The sequence below is a fragment of the Schistocerca serialis genome, chromosome 2 (genome assembly GCF_023864345.2).
Source record: "Schistocerca serialis cubense isolate TAMUIC-IGC-003099 chromosome 2, iqSchSeri2.2, whole genome shotgun sequence".
Taxonomy (NCBI): Eukaryota; Metazoa; Arthropoda; class Insecta; order Orthoptera; family Acrididae; genus Schistocerca; species Schistocerca serialis.
Window position 1 is genome coordinate 99,470,768 of NC_064639.1, and position 19,651 is coordinate 99,490,418.

General features: G+C 40.4%; 1 protein-coding gene across 1 annotated transcript in view; it reads left to right on the plus strand.

The window, feature by feature from the left end:
* Nucleotides 1-19,651, plus strand: part of LOC126456783 (elongation factor G, mitochondrial) — an 80,556-nt gene that overhangs the window by 12,653 nt on the left and 48,252 nt on the right. The window contains exon 4 of the mRNA XM_050092566.1: nt 5,513-5,717. Coding sequence (XP_049948523.1) covers nt 5,513-5,717 — 205 coding nt within the window. The remainder of the gene's footprint in view (nt 1-5,512; nt 5,718-19,651) is intronic.

A 19,651-nucleotide genomic window follows, 5' to 3' on the forward strand; every position in this document is an offset into this window, starting at 1 on the left:
ATGAATGTTCATAGTGAAAATGGTGTAGTTACTAAACAAAAAGTATGAATAAATATAATTTTTAGCAGAAAGTATTTCAGATCTGGTAGTGTTTATTTCAAACAAGAAGAAACCCCAGGCCATGCTTGTTGGAATGATTATTTTGCAGACTTCGAGAACCCCTAGACAAATGAGATCTGCAGTGTGTAATCTTTCAGCAGCTACTAATAAATAAGTCTTGCTGAAATTGTGCTGGAACTACTCGTATTATACTCATTCAAAAACACATGGTGAGATTGTGGTCCTACCACAATATACTGCATAAGATTCCACAATTTTCCAGTTATCTAAGAAACGAGATAGGTAACAGCCAGTACAAAGCCAAAGGACAAACATCAGTAGACATTCATCAGAGAATGAAGACTGTATATGGGGCAGCATATCTGCCACAAAACCACTATTGTGGAATGGTGCACCCTTCACAAATGCCGTAACTCAGAAGTTACGCCGACTCAAGAGAGAAACAATACAGCGCCCGTCGTTAGTCGTGATCTCATCCTGTGTGATTATCATGCCTTTGATCCCTTGGAAAAAGACTGTGTAGGGTCACTGATTCCTGTTGTACGACTGTGATGTGTAGCAGGCAGCCAACAGAAAATATGTTAAGCCTCTTAGTAGCTAGAAACAGTTTCAATGAAGCATTGCTAAGTGGAGAATCACTGCTTGTGGAGACTTTAATGCCAATCTTAAAAGAATTTTGAACTCTGTGGCCTGTGTTTTACAGTTCTCTGAGTTCAAATTTTCTTCTCTTGGCTTTGTTGTTGTTGTGGTCTTCAGTCCTGAGACTGGTTTGATGCAGCTCTCCATGCTACTCTATCCTGTGTGCAAGCTTCTTCATCTCCCAGTACGTACTGCAGACTACATCCTTCTGAATCTGCTTAGTGTATTCATCTCTTAGTCTCCCTTTTAACGAAATTGCTATGAAATTTTTCGTCAAAGAATAAAATTTGCTTTTAAGTTAATTTTCTTTACCTTACTTTCTTTGCGTGCGAACTTTGTTGTAGAACCTCTCTCTTATTTACGTGTGGTAATAAAATTTTCACCTTCAAAAGAATTACGTACATTTAAAAATTACGTGAACTCATATTAACTGGTTAAGAATATTTAGTTGAAAATCAAATCCTTTACATCATTCGGCCTTGGCACACATTTTCTAAATGCAGTGGATTTTTTTTTGTAAATATTTACTGAATTCTATCCCGGCGTTAGCTTTTGAACACAAGATTATCACTATTAGCAGAAAATGGTTAATTATTACCAAGCCAACATTTGATTATCACTGATCAAACCTACTTCGCTATACATTTAAGTTATTTGAAAGAACCAAAATTGTTAAATTTCAATGTTAACTATCCGTCTAAGAATGCACAAATGTGTAACTATTTTTAAAATCTCAGTCAGTCTCTGGATCGCTGTAAAAGAAGAACATTCTCTTAATTCACTGTTAATTTTTATCTATCTGTTCCCGATTTACGGGTTTGGTTGATTTTTCCTTTAGCGGAACAATTTTTTAAATTTGCCGCCGCTGCAAATCGATCGGTCGCGGCACAGCCCAGCAACACCGCTAAAAAAATGCTGAAAACTCTTTAAAGAAATATTATAGATGACATGGGCATGCTAATTTACATTAATAATACACACTTTTTATAAATTTCAGTATATTTTTACCACAACAAATATTCAACTCACATTAGTTCGTAATTTCTCCTTCAATGGCGGCTAAATCTAGATACAGACAAATGACGTCTACCCATTCACCAAATACATCGACACAGCTTCCTACCGCTTTCAGCTCTAAACGAGGAAGACCAAAGAATACATAGTGCATTGTGCTTTTATAGTATTGCTGACTATTAACATTTCTTTGTAATTTCACGACATTATTTCTCTCTGGCTGAATTTCACGTCTCTGTTACCACAGATATTGACACATTTCGCAATTACATTATTAATATAGAAATATTACCATCCTAAATACAGAGAGAATATTACTACAAAAAATATTACAATAATAACAAATGTCTTTTACGCAAAATTCAATAATATTTTTTGTTAAATAATTACATTATATACAAATGCTCAGAACGGCGTATATGGTACAAATAAATTTTAGTTTGTTAATGTGTGAGTTTGCCAGGGAACGTTACACCCTCTACGATTTTTACCCTCCACGCTGCCCTCCAATGCTAAATTTGTGATCCCTCGATGCCTCAGAACATGTCCTACCAACCGGTCCTCCCTTCTTGTCAAGTTGTGCCACAAACTCCTCTTCTCCCCAATTCTATTCAATACCTTCTCATTAGTTATGTGATCTACCCATCTAATCTTCAGCATTCTTCTGTAGCACCACATTTCGGAAGCTTCTATTCTCTTCATGTCCAAATTATTTATCGTCCATGTTTCACTTCCATACATGGCTACACTCCATACAAATACTTTCAGAAACGACTTCCTGACACTTAAATCTATACTTGATGTTAACAAATTTTTCTTCTTCAGAAACGCTTTCCTTGCCATTGCCAGTCTACATTTTATATCCACTCTACTTCGACACTCATCGGTTATTTTGCTCCCCAAATAGCAAAACTCCTTTACTACTTTAAGTGTCTCATTTCCCAATCTAATTCCCTCAGCATCACTTTACTTAATTCGACTACATTCCATTATCCTCGTTTTGCTTTTGTTGATGTTCATCTTATATCCTCCTTTCAAGACACTGTCCATTCCGTTCAACTGCTCTTCCAAGTCCTTTGCTGTCTCTGACAGAATTACAATGTCATCGGCGAACCTCAAAGTTTTTACTGCTTCTCCATGAATTTTAATACCTACTCCGAATTTTTCTTTTGCTTCCTTTACTGCTTGCTCAATATACAGATTGAACAACATCGGGGAGAGGCTACAACCCTGTCTCACTCCCTTCCCAACCACTGCTTCCCTTTCATGTCCCTCGACTCTTACAACTGCCATCTGGTTTCTGTACAAATTGTAAATAGCCTTTTGCTCCCTGTATTTTACCCCTGCCACCTTCAGAATTTGAAAGAGAGTATTCCAGTCAACATTGTCAAAAGCTTTCTCTAAGTCTACAAATGCTAGAAATGTAGGTTTGCCTTTTCTTAATCTAGCTGGTAAAATAAGTCGTAGCGTCAGTATTGCCTCACGTGTTCCCATATTTCTACGGAATCCAAACTGATCTTTCCTGAGGTCGGCTTCTACCAGTTTCTCCATTTGTCTGTAAAGAATTTGCATTAGTATTTTGCAGCCATGACTTATTAAACTGATAGTTCGGTAATTTTCACATCTGTCAACACCTGCTTTCTTTGGGATTGGAATTATTATATTCTTCTTGAAGTCTGAGGGTATTTCGCCTGTCTAATACATTTTGCTCACCAGATGGTAGAGTTTTGTCAGGACTGGCTCTCCTAAGGCTGTCAGTAGTTCTAATGGAATGTTGTCTACTCCCGGGGCCTTTTTTCGACTTAGGTCTTTCAGTGCTCCATCAAACTCTTCACGCAGTATGATATTTCCCATTTCATCTTCATCTACATCCTCTTCCATTTCCATAACATTGCCCTCAAGTACATCGCCCTTGTATAGACCCTCTATATACCCCTTCCACCTTTCTGCTTTCCCTTCTTTGCTTAGAACTGGGTTTCCATCTGAGCTCTTGATATTCATACAAGTGGTTCTCTTTTCTCCAAAGGTCTCTCTAATTTTCCCGTAGGCAGTATCTATCTTACCCCTCGTGAGATAAGCCTCTACATCCTTGCATTTGTCCTCTAGACATCCCTGCTTAGCCATTTTGCACTTCCTGTTGATCTCATTTTTGAGACGTTTCTATTCCTTTTTGCCTGCTGCACTTAATGCATTTTTATATTTTCTCCTTTCATCAATTAAATTCAATATTTCTTCTGTCACCCAAGGATTTCTACTAGCCCTCGTCTTTTTACCTACTTGATCCTCTGCTGCCTTCGCTACTTCATCCCTCAAAGCTACCCATTCTTCTTCTACTGTATTTCTTTCCCCCATTCTTGTCAATTGTTCCCTTATGGTCTCCCTGAAACTCTGTACAACCTCTGGTTTAGTCAGTTTATCCAGGTCCCATCTCCTTAGATTCCCACCTTTCTGCAGTTTCTTCAGTTTTAATCTGCAGTTCATAACCAATAGATTGTGGTCAGACTCCACATCTGCCCCTGGAAATGTTTTACAATTTAAAACCTGGTTCTTAAATCTCTGTCTTACCATTATATAATCTATCTGAAACCTGTCAGTATCTCCAGGCCTCTTCCATGTATATAACCTTCTTTTATGATTCTTAAACCAAGTGTTAGCTATGATTAAGTTATGCTCTGTGCAAAATTCCATCAGGCAGCTTCCTCTTTCATTTCTTAACCCCAATTCATATTCACCTACTACGTTTCCTTCTCATCCTTTTCCTACTATTGAATTCCAGTCACCCATGACTATTAAATTTTCGTCTCCCTTCACTATCTGAATAATTTCTTTTATGTCATCATACATTTCTTCAATTTCTTCGTCATCTGCAGAGCTAGTAGGCATATAGACTTGTACTACTGTCGTAGGCGTGGGCTTCGTGTCTATCTTGGCCACAACAATGCGTTCGCTGTGCTGTTAGTAGTAGCTTACTCGCATTCCTATTGCTTTATTCATTATTAAACCTACTCCTGCATTACCCCTATTTGATTTTGTATTTATAACCCTGTCTTCACCTGACCAAAAGTCTTGTTCCTCCTGCCACCGAACTTCACTAATTCCCACTATATCCAACTTTAACCTATCCATTTCCCTTTTTAAATTTTCTAACCTACCTATCCGATTAAGGGATCTGATATTCCATGCTCTGATCCATAGAACTCCAGTTTTCTTTCTCCTGATAACGGCATCCTCCTGAGTAGTCCCTGCCCGGAGATCCAAATGTGGGACTATTTTACCTCCGGAATATTTTACCCAAGAGGACGCCATCATTTACCATACAGTAAAGCTGCATGCCCTTGGGAAAAAATTACGGCCATAGTTTCACCTTGCTTTCAGCCGTTCGCAGTACCAGCACAGCAAGGCCGTTTTGGTTAGTGTTACAAGGCCAGATCAGTCAATCATCCAGACTGTTACCCCTGCAACAACTGAAAAGGCTGCTGCCCCTCTTCAGGAACCATACGTTTGTCTGGCCTCTCAACAGATACCCCTCTGTTGTGGTTGCACCTACGGTACGGGCATCTGTATCGCTGAGGCACGCAAGCCTCCCCACCAATGGCAAGGTCTATGGTTAATCGGGGGAGGCTTTAATTCATGCAATTTGAATGAACTCGAAATATTGTGTGGGTCATATTATCCAAATTAGTGTAGCTTTGTTTCCTGTAATAACACATGCAACAATGTAGCCTACTTTCTTGTATATAATTAATTATCCATTTTCCTTTATATTCATCATCAATTTATTCCTTTTGCTGATTAACAGGTCACGTGGACTTTACTGTTGAAGTGGAACGTGCCCTCAGAGTTCTTGATGGGGCAATACTTGTCTTGTGTGCTGTAGGTGGCGTGCAGAGCCAGACCCTAACTGTAAACAGGCAAATGAAACGTTACAGTGTACCCTGCATCGCGTTTATAAACAAACTTGACAGGATGGGAGCAAATCCAGTCAGAGTTCTCTCACAAATAAGGTAAATAAGGTAATTATCTAACAAGACTGCAACAGACAAAGATAGCTATTCTTTTCAGAAACACTGAACAGAAAAAAATGCCTTGAAAACTTATTGCATAGTTCATTTTATTGATTTTTTATATTATGTTGCATCTAATTTCTTGTCAGTTTTATTACTACTCTTATGTGTGACACACTATATGTAAACATGACTCAGTGAGTGATGTAGTTAATCAGTTTATCGGCATACAGTTCTGTGGAGGCTGTTGATATCAAGGAAAAGTTAAATCACTAGGAACACGATTGATCTCCCCAGAATGCTCACAACGCTTTCGTGGGTATGCGATTAATAAACATGTGCCTCTGAGACTTTACCATGCTCTGCTACTTCCATTACTCTTTCTGCATTGCGAGTCTAACCTATGACCATCCTCTTCCTCCCCTGAGGGGCTTAACCAGTAGTTGTAGTGCTGCATCCTCCATCTGTTGATGTTTCAGCAAACACTGTAGGATGCAATGGCAGAACATTTGAGTTTCATATAGAAACCATTTGGGTTGTAGGGAGGTACAAATGTGTATTAAAAAAGAACATTAACCTCAAGATGTGCTACGTAGTGATGGGCGGAATGACTGTTGTTGCAAAATGATCATTAACTGGCAACCCCTGGGAAGCCCTCCACACATGAGTTGTGTAAAATTTAACCAGGCAAGTAGGGCTCTACATGTATAGACTTTATAAACCTTTGGCTGCTATGTAACATCATATTAAATAATAACTTCTTACGTGCACATGCAAAAACATACAACTTTGTTTCTCTTTCTTGTAAAACATAAAAGGGAACATACAAGGGAACATCAAAGGCAAAGAATAAACAGTATTCAAATAGTTAATGTTTTTTTGATGCTGACTGCTGAACTGTGCATAACTCTATTTATTTTGTCTATCTTCCCGTTCCCAAGCAGCCCTCTCCCAGTAGAGCGGAGTTCCAGGTATGTGTGGAAAATTGTATTCTGACCTGCCCTTACATAAATCACTGGTTGTGTGTCTTGTTCTTCTACTGCCATATCTTCCACCAGATTTGGTTTATTTGCTGTTCTGGAAGATGCTTGCTCCTATTCTGGCACCATATTTCACTGTGAGTCTTGTGCGTCTTGATGCTTTAAGTCTTTCAGCAGTAAATGAGCAGGCTTCACTCGAACGACTGACACGGCACTGGTTTATTGTAAACCTGGAGCTTCATTGTGTGTGCCTTACATTGCTGTACTTTATAAAGTCCAATCTGCAATGGGCCTCTTACTGTGTTGGTTCGTAACATCACATGTGAACATTTGCTTAAGTCTCCGTGCACAAATGAAGGAGTGTCACCATGCCATTTCAACTGTTGTGGGTGGAGATTAGCCAGCTGTGCTTTAACCACCTTCAATAAATGCAGTAAGCCAGTCTAACTCATACACTCTTCAAAGAAGTCACTAGGAAGGTGCAAGACTTCTCCGCGCGGAAGCTCTGATGTGGATGCCCCTAGGTCAGGTTTGAAAACAGTGCACAGACCCAATAACACCAGTGGCAATGCTGTAGACTGTAATCTTCCTTCTCCTACTTTATTGCTGCTAGTGCCCACTATGGTAAAGTCTTTTCTGAAGATTTAACAGGAGTAAGATTACAATAAACTTTTTAGTTTACTTATCTTTTTCCTGTAGACTTAGCTCCAGTTGTCCTTGTCTAAGGGTCTGATCCTTGAAGCTGAAGCTGAAATTCTAACATTTTAGGTTCTCATTGTTTTACGTTAATTTATTTTTTCACATTTTAATATATCACACAGTCTTTTAAATTTTCACATTAACAAAGCTGAAATTACATTGTTTGCCCAAATACAAAAATGCGTCTAATCACATCAGAGGCATGCTTACTACTACTTCACTCTGTGGTAATAACAGTATTCCAAAGGGTTTACAATTTTTCTTGACAAATGAATTTCTGTTACATTTGATTGTTATTTCATAAATGAATCCAGAAATAAACATAATAAGTAGTACTTGATTGCATAATTAATAATAGAAATTTGAAGTGTGTCAAATATTTCGTAATTTCAAATGTTTCCAGGGGAAAAAAAAATGAGTGTATGTTCATAGCTAGTACATATCAGTTGTAGCATTGAAAGTAAAGTAATTCCTATTCATAAATTTTAGCTTGAAATATAACATATTGTGTATAAAATTACATGAATGTTTTTAGAAAAACAGCAGAGATAATATTGACCTGCTCAAAATTGACTCTTACTGTTGAGGAAAAGTAATGCTAGAGGAGGATGTCCCTTTAGGAGACCAACTGTCACCATGACACATCAATGCAGCTTTAAGTGTTCTGTGCCATTGCTATCATTCCTTTACTTTCTGGACGATAACTTGTTCTATGGTGACGTCAGAGTCCACAAATGTTTGTCAGTTCAAGAAATAATGAGGATTTGAACTGACAATCCTGGTCAGTCATGACTTGCTCTGGGCATCCAAATCTTGCTACCTATGTCACCAAGAAATTTCGACTTTGTCTCTGCTGATATGTCTTGAATCAATACAGTTTCTGCCCACCTCGTTAACCTGTCAATCGCTGCTAGCAGATAACAGTAACATTCAGACACCAGTAGTGGACCAAAGATGTTGAGATGCACGTGTTCAAAACGACCAGATGGTTCATCAGAGTGCCCCACTGGTTTCTTCACATGACATCCCACATTACAATGTTGACAGGCAGAGCATGCCTGTGTCCACCTTCAACACTTATTCCTAACTCCAGGTCAAACAAAGCATTCCATCAGCAACTTGTTCATGTACCTGGATGAGTCAAATTGTATATGCTTTTGAATATCTCGCACCATAAACGTTCAGAAATGAATGGTATATGTCTTCCTTGTGAGGTATCTCACATATTTTAATTTCATCACCTTCCAGACATATTCTTGCAGTCTCAACCCTGTGGAGTTACTCTGCCAAAAAACGTGAAGTTGTATGTCTTCTCTTTGCTGTCTTGCCCGCCTCGCATAATCCACAGAATTGGTTCTCGCCACAACACTTGAGAAATATTTTGATATGTTATTCCCTGCTCCTTTTACACGACATAAGCCAATGGTGAACAGGCTTAAGTACTCTGTCTGAACTGCCTAACTGACAGTGTCTGTATGGTTGCTGAATGCAATGGAGAGTGGTTTGAGGTCTGTGAACACTGAAAATGGTCAACCATCAACATAAGGCCAAAAGTGCCTTTTTGACTTGTATACTGCTAACAGTTCTTGGTTTTACGCACTCCAGTTCCTATGTGCTTCCATGAGTTTTTGTGATAAAAACCCTAATGGCTGGCAGTGCCCAACAGACCCTTTATGCAACGCTGCTCCAATGGCTGGCTGATTAGGATCGACTGTTTTAGGTAGTGTTGCATCTCTTTCAGGATGGGCCAGTAAAACTGCTTGCTTCAGACTTGTCTTGATCTGTTCAAAGACTTGCTGCATGCAGGGTGTCCAATCTAGCTTGTGATGTTTATTGGTACTAGAATCTGTCACCGTCTCTGCGAGTTGTGCTTGTAAAGGAGCTGCTCCCGGCAGATGTCAGTAAAAATTTACAACACCTAAGAACTTACATAATTGTCGCAAATTCAATGGCCGAGGTGTTTGTTATATAAATTTTGCTTTCTCTTCCAATGGGCGGATGTAGGCTGCTGAAACTGTGTGAACCAGGTATGTCATGTGGATTTTTCTGCAAGTTGCACTTATTTTCATTAATTATCTTCCTGTACCTACATAGTCTTACAAAAACTCCGTGAAACTGCACCTCATGGAGAATTTATGTCGCTGAAAACACCAGTATGTCGTCAAGACAGGCGAAGATGAAGTCTAATCCTCATAACGCCTCATTAGTGAAACATTGCCACATTTGAGCCACATTTTTAAGGCCAAATGGCATACGTAAAAATTCTAAGAGGCCAAAAGGTGTAATGACAGCTGTCTTCAATATGTCAGCGTCTGCAACCAGTATTTGATGATACACCATTTGAGAATCTATGATGCTGGAATATTTTGCTCCCACTAGTACATTCAAAAAATCACACATATTGGACAATGGATATTGATAGGGCATTGTGCAAGCATTCAACTTCCTGTAATCACACAAGGCCTCTAACTTCTCTCTCTCTCTCTCTCTCTCTCTCTCTCTCTCCCTCTCCCTCTCTCCCTCTCCCTCTCCCTCCCTTTTTTTTACTACACATAAAGGTGAGCCTCATGCACTGTCATATCTTCGTATCACTCCTTTTTCTAACATACGTTTGAACTCGGCCTTTATGTCCATGAATGTGCTGCTGCCAATCTTCTCACTCTAAAAGAGACTGGAGGGCTTGGCACTGTGTTTATGTGATGAATTGTGTTATGTGCCACTGTGGTCGGCATTTGTGTGGTCTACCTCTGTCACTTATACCCAACTGCCTCCTATTTCTCTGAATTTTCCTAGAAACCCAGTTGCCATTTCTTCTCCTTTCCTGAGTCGAGCCAACTGAATATTGGTGGTGTTACTGTACGTGTACAGAAAATTTGCTCCTAAGATTGGTTCCGGCATATCCGCCACTACAAATGTGCAATGACAAGTACCACAACTTTAAAAATGTGTATTTAATGAAAGAAACATAATATAACCTTCTGTTATACATCATTACAAAGAGTATTTAAAAAGGTTTTTTTTTCACTCAAAAACAAGTTCAGAGATGTTCAATATGGCCCCCTCCAGACACTCGAGCAATATCAACCCGATACTCCAACTCGTTCCACACTCTCTGTAGCATATCAGGCGTAACAGTTTGGATAGCTGCTGTTATTTCTCGTTTCAAATCATCAATGGTGGCTGGGAGAGGTGGCCGAAACACCATATCCTTAACATACCCCCATAAGAAAAAATCGCAGGGGGTAAGATCAGGGCTTCTTGGAGGCCAGTGATGAAGTGCTCTGTCACGGGCTGCCTGGCGGCAGCTGCAGACAGTGCTTGAACCAATTTCAAACGATAAGGTTTCATAACTAACCTTTTCCGTAGGACTCTCCATACAGTTGATTGTGGAATTTGCAGCTCTCTGCTAGCTCTGCGAGTCGATTTTCCTGGGCTGCGAACAAATGCTTGCTGGATGCGTGCTACATTTTCATCACTCGTTCTCGGCCATCCAGAACTTTTCCCTTTGCACAAACACCCATTCTCTGTAAACTGTTTATACCAACGTTTAATACACCACCTATCAGGAGGTTTAACACCATACTTCGTTCGAAATGCACGCTGAACAACTGTCGTCGATTCACTTCTGCCGTACTCAATAACACAAAAAGCTTTCTGTTGAGCGGTCGCCATCTTAGCATCAACTGACGCTGACACCTAGTCAACAGTGCCTCAAGCGAACAAATGTACAACTAAATGAAACTTTATAGCTCCCTTAATTCGCCGACAGATAGTGCTTAGCTCTGCCTTTTGTCGTTGCAGAATTCTTTTTGAATCACCCTGTATTATGAAAACCTGAATTCACATCTTTGCTGCAGCCGCCATACGTTGTTATCAGCTGTTTGCTGCTGTGAGGTGAACTAACAAACTGTCCTTGAGTTACATATCTCTGTCTATTGGCAACATGCTTACATCAGACCCAGTGTCTACCAGATAATAACATAAAGTTTTCCTGGTGCTCAGCTGTAAGTAGATGAATGGATGCATTGGCGTCGCAAAATGTTCGTGGACGTGGCTATAGCTGTGTCAGCCATTCGTCAATGCAGCTTACAGTGACAGTTGTTTCTTGTGGTTGTGTTGCAAGTTATCAGCCTAGCTTTGTCATCTCAATCTTCGGAAGACACCACAGTAACACCATCCGGGGTAAAAGAATTTGCATCATTCTCCCTCCCATCTCACAAAGGTTGGCATACACAATTCATTACCATACTACCACCATATCATTGTAGCATGCTCCCCTTCACTTACAAACTAAACACCCATCACGTAACTTAACGAAATGCAGCATAACACCACTACAATAAAATAGTACCACAGTCATCATATGTTTTACTCATAAAACTACTTCATTTATCCTGCCCTGCTGATATATCTAGATTTAGATGCAGATATCTGTTGGTGTAATCTGGGTGCTCAAGGTACTCTGCATACATCCTGCTTGTCAACTCCCATTGTTTTTTCTTCTCTTCACTGGTAACAACACTGGTATTTATGGCAAAGCATCCACAGTTCTCTTAAGCTTGATGCACCCTACATGAACAATGGAAGTTTTTGTTGATAACTGTAACTTCACATTCACAAGTGAAGTCATTTCTATGACTTGATATTGCCTGTAGTACTGAGTGAAGAAATTTTTTTTTATTTTACCCTTTGGTCTGCAGGGATTCACCAGGATAACCCATTGACTGATTTTGTACTCAGGTAATTTGTCAATATTTTGTCCCACTTGTTCTTGACATTTGAGCGGTATCATATTTACTTTTTTCGTCCGTTTCCAAACCTCCCATAATGTCTTCACCAACTTCCCATTTTTTCTAATTTTTGACTTATTCACTTCAAAAGGTGTTGCCATCTTTCTCCTGTATAACAACATTGTATAGTGAAAGTCCAATGCTGCTGTGTACTTTAGAAGTGTACACAACTGTGACAAGGCAGGTAAACATCCTAATCATTGTAGTGGCTGTATATATAACAACTTAACATCTTGCCAACAGTATGATGTACACATTCCTTTCTCCCATTTGACGGGGGCCTGGTGGGGGTGTGAAAAGGTCTAGTTCTTAGCTTCTGCATCTGTAATAGATAGCATAACTGTTTAATCAACTCAAAATAAAATTGGTGCCATGGTCTGTAATTACTGTCAGGAATGCCAAACTTCAGTAACCAGTTGTTTACCGTAGTCTGTGCCACTTTATTTGCTTGTTGCTTCGTGATTGCAGTCATTGTGACATAATTTGAAAGGTGGTCTATGATGGTTAACACATTGCGGTTACCTGCCAGTTTTATGTTGAACAGACCCAAAATGTCCATTCCCACCATTTCAGATTATTCTGATGCCTCTGGTAATCTCTCTGGTACTCATTGATAACTCAGATCAGCATGTTGTGCACGAGGGACACCATTCCTCACATACTGGTCGACATCCTGCCTCTGTGTCCCCTGCCAGTGTTGCTCAGCTGTTCAATCATTAGTTATCCTTTGCTCTCTGGTACCTGTTAATGCATGGTCATGTGCTTCCATCAACACTTCGACCTTCAAAGCTGAAGATATAACAATACGTGGCTTGCACTTCTCATCCTACACAATAGCCTCTTATGTGTCGCGAATTGTGGCTGTGTGCTAAATAACTGGCAGTCTTTGTCGGCAAGCAGCATTTCTTGCCAAACAGCTAAGTTTCTGCCAATCTTTCTGTGCAAGCCATCAACATTGCTGTTTTTCCTGCGGGGCTTGTGTCCCATCTTGTAATAGAATTCCCTAAGTTTTAAAACACAGTGCGTTAATCAACTCAAAGGATCTTCAATTCCTGTAAACCACTTTAATGCTGCAGGTAACAACAGAAATAGATAATATCGTATATAACACTCGCCGTATCTTTCTCTGTGGTTTTGTAATTCCATTCACTTTTATTGAACTATCTCAATGCATGTGTGCTACTGGGTGTTCCCTGCCTTCTGTGTCCTAACTTAGAATATATCCAATTGCGTGATTGCTTGTGTCACAGGAAATGGTAGATTCCTTCTCATAATTTGCAAATATTAATATTGGCTGGTCTTTAATGCCTCTTTCTATTTCTCAAATGTGGTCGGACAGTTGACCACTGGAATTCCACACTTTTTTCAACAAATGAGTTGACTGTCTAGCAATTTCAGCTAAATGAATTTTCTATACTAATAACACAGTCATGGAAATGATTGGAGCTGCTTGTTGTTTGTGGCGGTAAGAAATCAGGGACAGCACATAACCTTGTGTCAGCCTTGACGCCATCTGGGTTAATTATATGACCTAAATAGTTTACCTCCAAGGATGTAAAGCGACATTTTCCAATACTTAATGTTAAACATGCCAAACATAACCTCTTGAACACTTTCTCCAGTCACTGGGCATGCACCTTTAGATCTTTAGAAGACACAGTATCTTCATCTAAATGGACTGTATACTGCCATGACTTTAATCTCCTTAGTGCTCCATTCAGTAACCTCTGCAATGTGGATGGTGTCTTTTTGAACCCAAATGGCGCCTGTGTATACTGATTGTGACCTCATGGAATGGTAAATGCAATCTGCGACCAATCGTGTGGAACCAATTCTAATCCATGATATCCACTCTTCAACTCCATTGTGGAAAAGTATTTACATTGACCTAGGTTGTCCAAAGTTTCTGTTATGTTCAGCGTAGGATACACATCCTTGATTGTTCTTGTGATTAGGTATTTTTAATCACAACTAAATTTATATTTCTTTGTTCCATCTGGTGATTTCTTTGGGACAACAATGATGGCTGCTGCCCCTGGACCAGCACTCTCCTCAGTATGGCATCAGCTAATTGCTGATTGATGAATTTTTCTTATAGGTTGCAGACATTTAAGTATTTTGTACAGCGTTCTGTAGACTGGGGGTTATTCCACATCTGAATATTTTGCTAAGTCATGGGTGTCACTGGTATTGGGCCACTGGGATTGAACAAATCTGCAAATCTTACTGATAGAGTTTCCATAGCAGACTTATCTTTTCTTTTTAAATGCTTTACCTCATTGTGTAATGCAGATGCATTGATGATTTGCTTGTGGCAAATGTTCCTACTCGACCTATCCAAATCATCCTCATCTTGGATGTTCAAATTGGCAATCGGTAGGCATCTTGACTGATCTTCTTCGTCAGACCCAGAATTATCTACACTCATCAGAACCATATAATGTCCATTTCCTGTGTGCTTGCCACATTTCTACACAGAAAACAGTGCAAAGTATCCAGTTCATCATTAAGTTCTAATGGCACTATAACACACAACACGTTGTCCAGTACGTCAGTATCAACACTCACCCACAGTAATTTTCCTGTACCTTTTGGTACTTTATCATGGGAATTGAGCTTTAATGAATGTGCATGCAATTTATTTGCTTCCACCTTCATGATCACGAACCTTGTGACACTGTATCACTTGCAGCGGTTGTCCCCAGTCGCAAAAACATCCCACTGAGATCGAAAGTATGCTGGGATATATCACCTTTTTCTTGATGCTTATTAAGAAAATCCAACCCAAAGTTGTGCACTATCCCTCACTGACAAGGGGTAATACTTCCATATACTCCTGAAAATACAGAAATTTATCTGTACTGACCTGAATGATACAAAATCTTTTTCCATACTCCACATAACCTACATTGCAGAGACTTGAGTTTGTGCCTTCCCAGGAGGTCTGGACTAGTTACTGAAACATAAGCCCCTGTGTCCAATAAATACCTATGTTCCATTCTGTTTACAATCCCATCCAGGCTTCAATCTGCCATTGCAAATACTTTTTCAGTGTTCTGATTTTCTGGAAATGATGTCTAGCAGTTGAGGAATTTCTGATGGCGTTTAACAAGCACTTGCCATGATGCCATTCACTGTGCTTTTTACTTGACAGACTCGTGCCCAATCCCCCACCATGCTAACTTCATAACACTGCGGTTAGCAGCATCGTTTCCGAACATATATCTAGTGCCCTTTGTTCTGCCTCTTGTAAAATAATTTTACCTGCCTCTTCATTCTGTGTCAGTTCATAAGTATGTCCATTGATTTTTCTGATTGTTTCAAAGAATGCCTGCACCAATTTGTTTCATTTCTGAGACATTTCGTTAAGTTATTCCCTGAAGAATCTACACTATTCTTTTTGAAGTACCACTGATAGAGTCCCTTTCTAAGTTGTTCAAATGTGTGCACCTTATTTAACCCCACAAGCTACATGGTGTACATCTTTGTATCACATACTACTCATAACTTAGCCATAAGCAAATGTACATCGCCTGGCCAATTACCCAGACTAGCAGCAGCTTCCAGGTACTCAGTAAACATTAACACATCCGTAGTTGTAGTCAGTAATCTTCTGGATCTTGACCGCATTGTCAGTGTATAAAACTTCTGCTATTGTAAGTGACCTTCCTCACGATATTATTTTCACTAACTGCTGAATGAGAAAAGTTTGGTTCTTACTTACTGGCGGAAGAGGCTGTTATCAAACTCTGATTGGCTATTCAGGATGAGGAGGAGGGGTGTTAGACATTGTGTATTGGCGTTTTCATTACTTCATTTCATTGGTGGAAGTAAGGGTTCTTGATTGGTGTTTGTTTTATTGCATGCCACTGGTGGAAATAGGCAAATGGAAAATAGGGTGGCAGTTATGACTTAACATTTCACTTGTCGACTAGTGCCGGCTGAGGCGTGCTGGTACTCTGTGTACCTTCAGCCCCTGTGGTCTCCGGCACATCTGTGTTTGTTGCTTTGCATGAGTTTTTGTACTGTAGCACTGTTACTCCCGGCAACCGAGATGCCAGAAGTTGGTACCCATCCTCTTTATTCATGTTGGTGGGCCACTTGGCTGTTTCTAATTTTCCTCCTGAAGGCAAGAGGCTGTTTCAACAGTATACAGTAATCTCAGAATTCAATCTGTTTACCTCACTCATCATGGTGTTTTGCCACCAATGACTTGATGTGTTGTCTTAGTTGGGTATATCTTTCGTGTTCAGATACCCACGTGTTGATGGCCCAGAATGCTGGCTCCAGTATTTTGATGACACCTTCATTACCTGGCCACACAGAGAAGAGGAGCTACAGAACTTCCACCAGCACCTCTGTCAGCAGCACAGCAGAATCCAGTTCACTACAGACAGAGAAAGGAATGGAAATTTACCGAAAGCCTGATGGTAAATTGGCCATAGAGTATATAGAAAGCCCACCAGTATAGACAGGTACTTACATGCCTCCACCAACCACCACCCTGTGCAGGAGAAATCCACCCTGCACACTTTAACCAAGAGCGTCCCAGGATCAGCGAAGGAGGAGGTCTGAAGGCTGAACTAAAAAACCTCGGGTCCATTGTTGGAGCCAGTGGTTATGGGATGAAGATGATAGATAAAACTACAGTGGCAAAGGATGAATGCAGGAGGGAAGTGCAGAAGGAAGCCCAAATCATCATCCTACTGCCATATGTTCAACGGGTTACTGAACATGTCGTCAAAATTCCCTCGAGTAGGTATCAAGTTGATTTTTTGAAGCAGCAACAGAATAAAAGATTTCTTGGCTCAGTGAAATATGCAGTTGACATGCTAAATGCTACTGGAGTTTACGATATCAGGTTTGAGTTTGGACTAGTGTATGTAGGTGAGAAGGAGCATCCATCAGCACATCGGTATCTGAAATGAAAGATGTATCCAATTTAGACAACATATCAAGTCAGCATTGGCAGAACAGCAGGAAGAGTGTGGCAAACAGATAGAATTTTGAGAAGCCTGTATACAGGTGAAACAGCTTTTTACGTTCAGGAGGAAGATTAGAAAGGCGATAAAAATAGCCAAGTGACCCGCCAACGTGAATGAAGAGGACAAGTGCCGCCTTCTGGCGTCTTGGCTGCAAGTAGTAACAGCACTATGGAATGGCAGCTTTTGTGAAGCAACACATACAGGCACATAGGAGACCACAGAGCCCATAAGTAAACTGTGATGCTTCACAACTGCCATTTGCCTGTTTCCACCAGTGGCAAGAAATAAAGCAAACTCCAATCAATGAACTCTATTTCTACCAATGAAAAGAAAGAATGCAAACACCTATAAAGAACATCAAACACCTCTCTTCCTCATGCTCAATACCCTGCCAGAGTTCAATAACAGCCTCTTCCAGCAGTATGTAAGAACCAAACTTGTCTCATTCAGCAGTCAGCAGAGGAAGGCAACTTGTATTAATGGTCAAGACATCATAAGTTTTACACATTGACAATGCAGTCACAGACACAGAACAATTTTATTGACTTTGACAATGGCCACAGAAACCTATGCTTGCATCCTTACTTGGTTTTCCCAGAAAAAGAGCCACTAAACCATCCACAACATGGTTCACAGAAGGAGCTGCTATACCGACTGAAGCCCTTGCCTCCACCATTCCGGGTTGTTTATACTCACTTTATGCCATTAAAAGGTCTGGCTGCATTGTAACATGGCACTCTTCTTCATTGGTTCAGCCATCCATATCGCCAAAACTTCAACTGCGTTCTTGCAGCGTCATTGTTTGTGTTTCTGGCATTTGTGCAACCTCTATCTAACAATACAATACAATATACTTAAAGTACATGCAAAGCAAGGATTTCCACTACAAACACTTGGATTGAGGTACAAGAAAAATGACACTAATTCTTATGACAGATCATAGTCCATTGAGATTCTGAGCACTGACTTACTTCATGTCCATAACATCTGTGTATGCCACACATAACTGGCACTGCCTACTTACCCAGTAATTTATGACCCATTAAATTACAGTATTGGTATCTGACTGCCTACAAATAATATGCTTTACAATTCCCCTTAAACTGTGAAAACTTCACAGGTCCATCTGCTTTAGTGAATTACACCATCAGATTTCTATGCTCGTCCTGTGTAATTTATCATGGCTGTGGACAAAAAAAAGTAAAAAAGATGACTAAAATAAAAACTCATCCTCCAAAACCATACTGCCGAACTGCACGCGGCAGCCATTTACCTTTACTGTCACCACCTACAGTGGCTGGTATGGTTGGCTGCCATTGTGGGTGATGGAACAGGGCAATGGGGGGTCAGGATGCTGGTAGTCCACCACACAGAGTGGGGTAGCAGTGAGTGGTTGCCTGGTAGTTGTGTGATGTATCATCAAGAAAACAGTCTTGTTAAATCATTCATTTATTACTCAGTGTGACACTAGTTGTGACAACGTCCAGAGAGGTTAATGCCTGCAAGACATAGCTGTACACAGCTGGCAAGGAATGTACTATGGTTAGCATGAGGGTAATGGTCATAGGCTGCCAGCAGTTTTGTGCAGGCAAGGAAGCAATGATGCCATCAGCAAGGCAAGTCTGCTGACACCAACAAACAGTGTCCCACAATGGCAGCCTTGCTACCTAGCGACAGCCAAGCAGCTCCAGATGAGGCCATGGCGCGTGAGATCATGTTGTAGACCCATTGTCGAAGAGACAGCTCCCAACCTTAAGTGTCTACCCATACAAGCAGGAAGGAGTTTTCTTGCGCAAGTTATGATGGATGAGTGGCTGCATGGCCCTAGTCTTGAGCTGTAGACTTCCAAGGTAGCAGGCCAACAGCATTAGACTCGGCATGAACAGCAGTGCTGCAGTTGGCAATGGCTAAGTTTGGAGAGAAAAACCTGTAGTACTGTGGAGACTCGTGGACAGCTGTAGGTCTATCCTTGGTACTGGGTGCTTGCAAACTGCAGTACCTCTGACTATAAATGAAGAATATTTATGCAGTCCTGGCATGTGCTCGTTTTGCTAAGACACTGGGTTCCACCACAAGTCACAACAGAACTATGGTGCGGACATGAAGTAATCAGACCACCCACTCTATGTTGGTGCTGCCTTTCTGCTGTGTCAATACTATTCCACTGGTGCTCTGTATGCTTAGCCATCTTGCCACCTTGGCAACAATGCTCACTGCATCAGCAGGCATCTCTTGAGGTAACTTTGCTCGGTCAGCCCTACTTGACCTGTTTGCCTGGCTTCTTGTGTTTACCAAGGAAAGAGTGTCAGTTTCACTCAACCGTGTCAAGTAAGTTACTTGCAGCATAAACATTGCCTATGCAGAGAACTGCAGACAGTGAAAGTGTCTCGTAACATTGAAAGTTACCCAGTTCTCGTCACTCTCAGTAATGTTTTTTGTGCTTTTTTGTCTTCTTAGTCTTTATTTTATTGTTTTCTTTG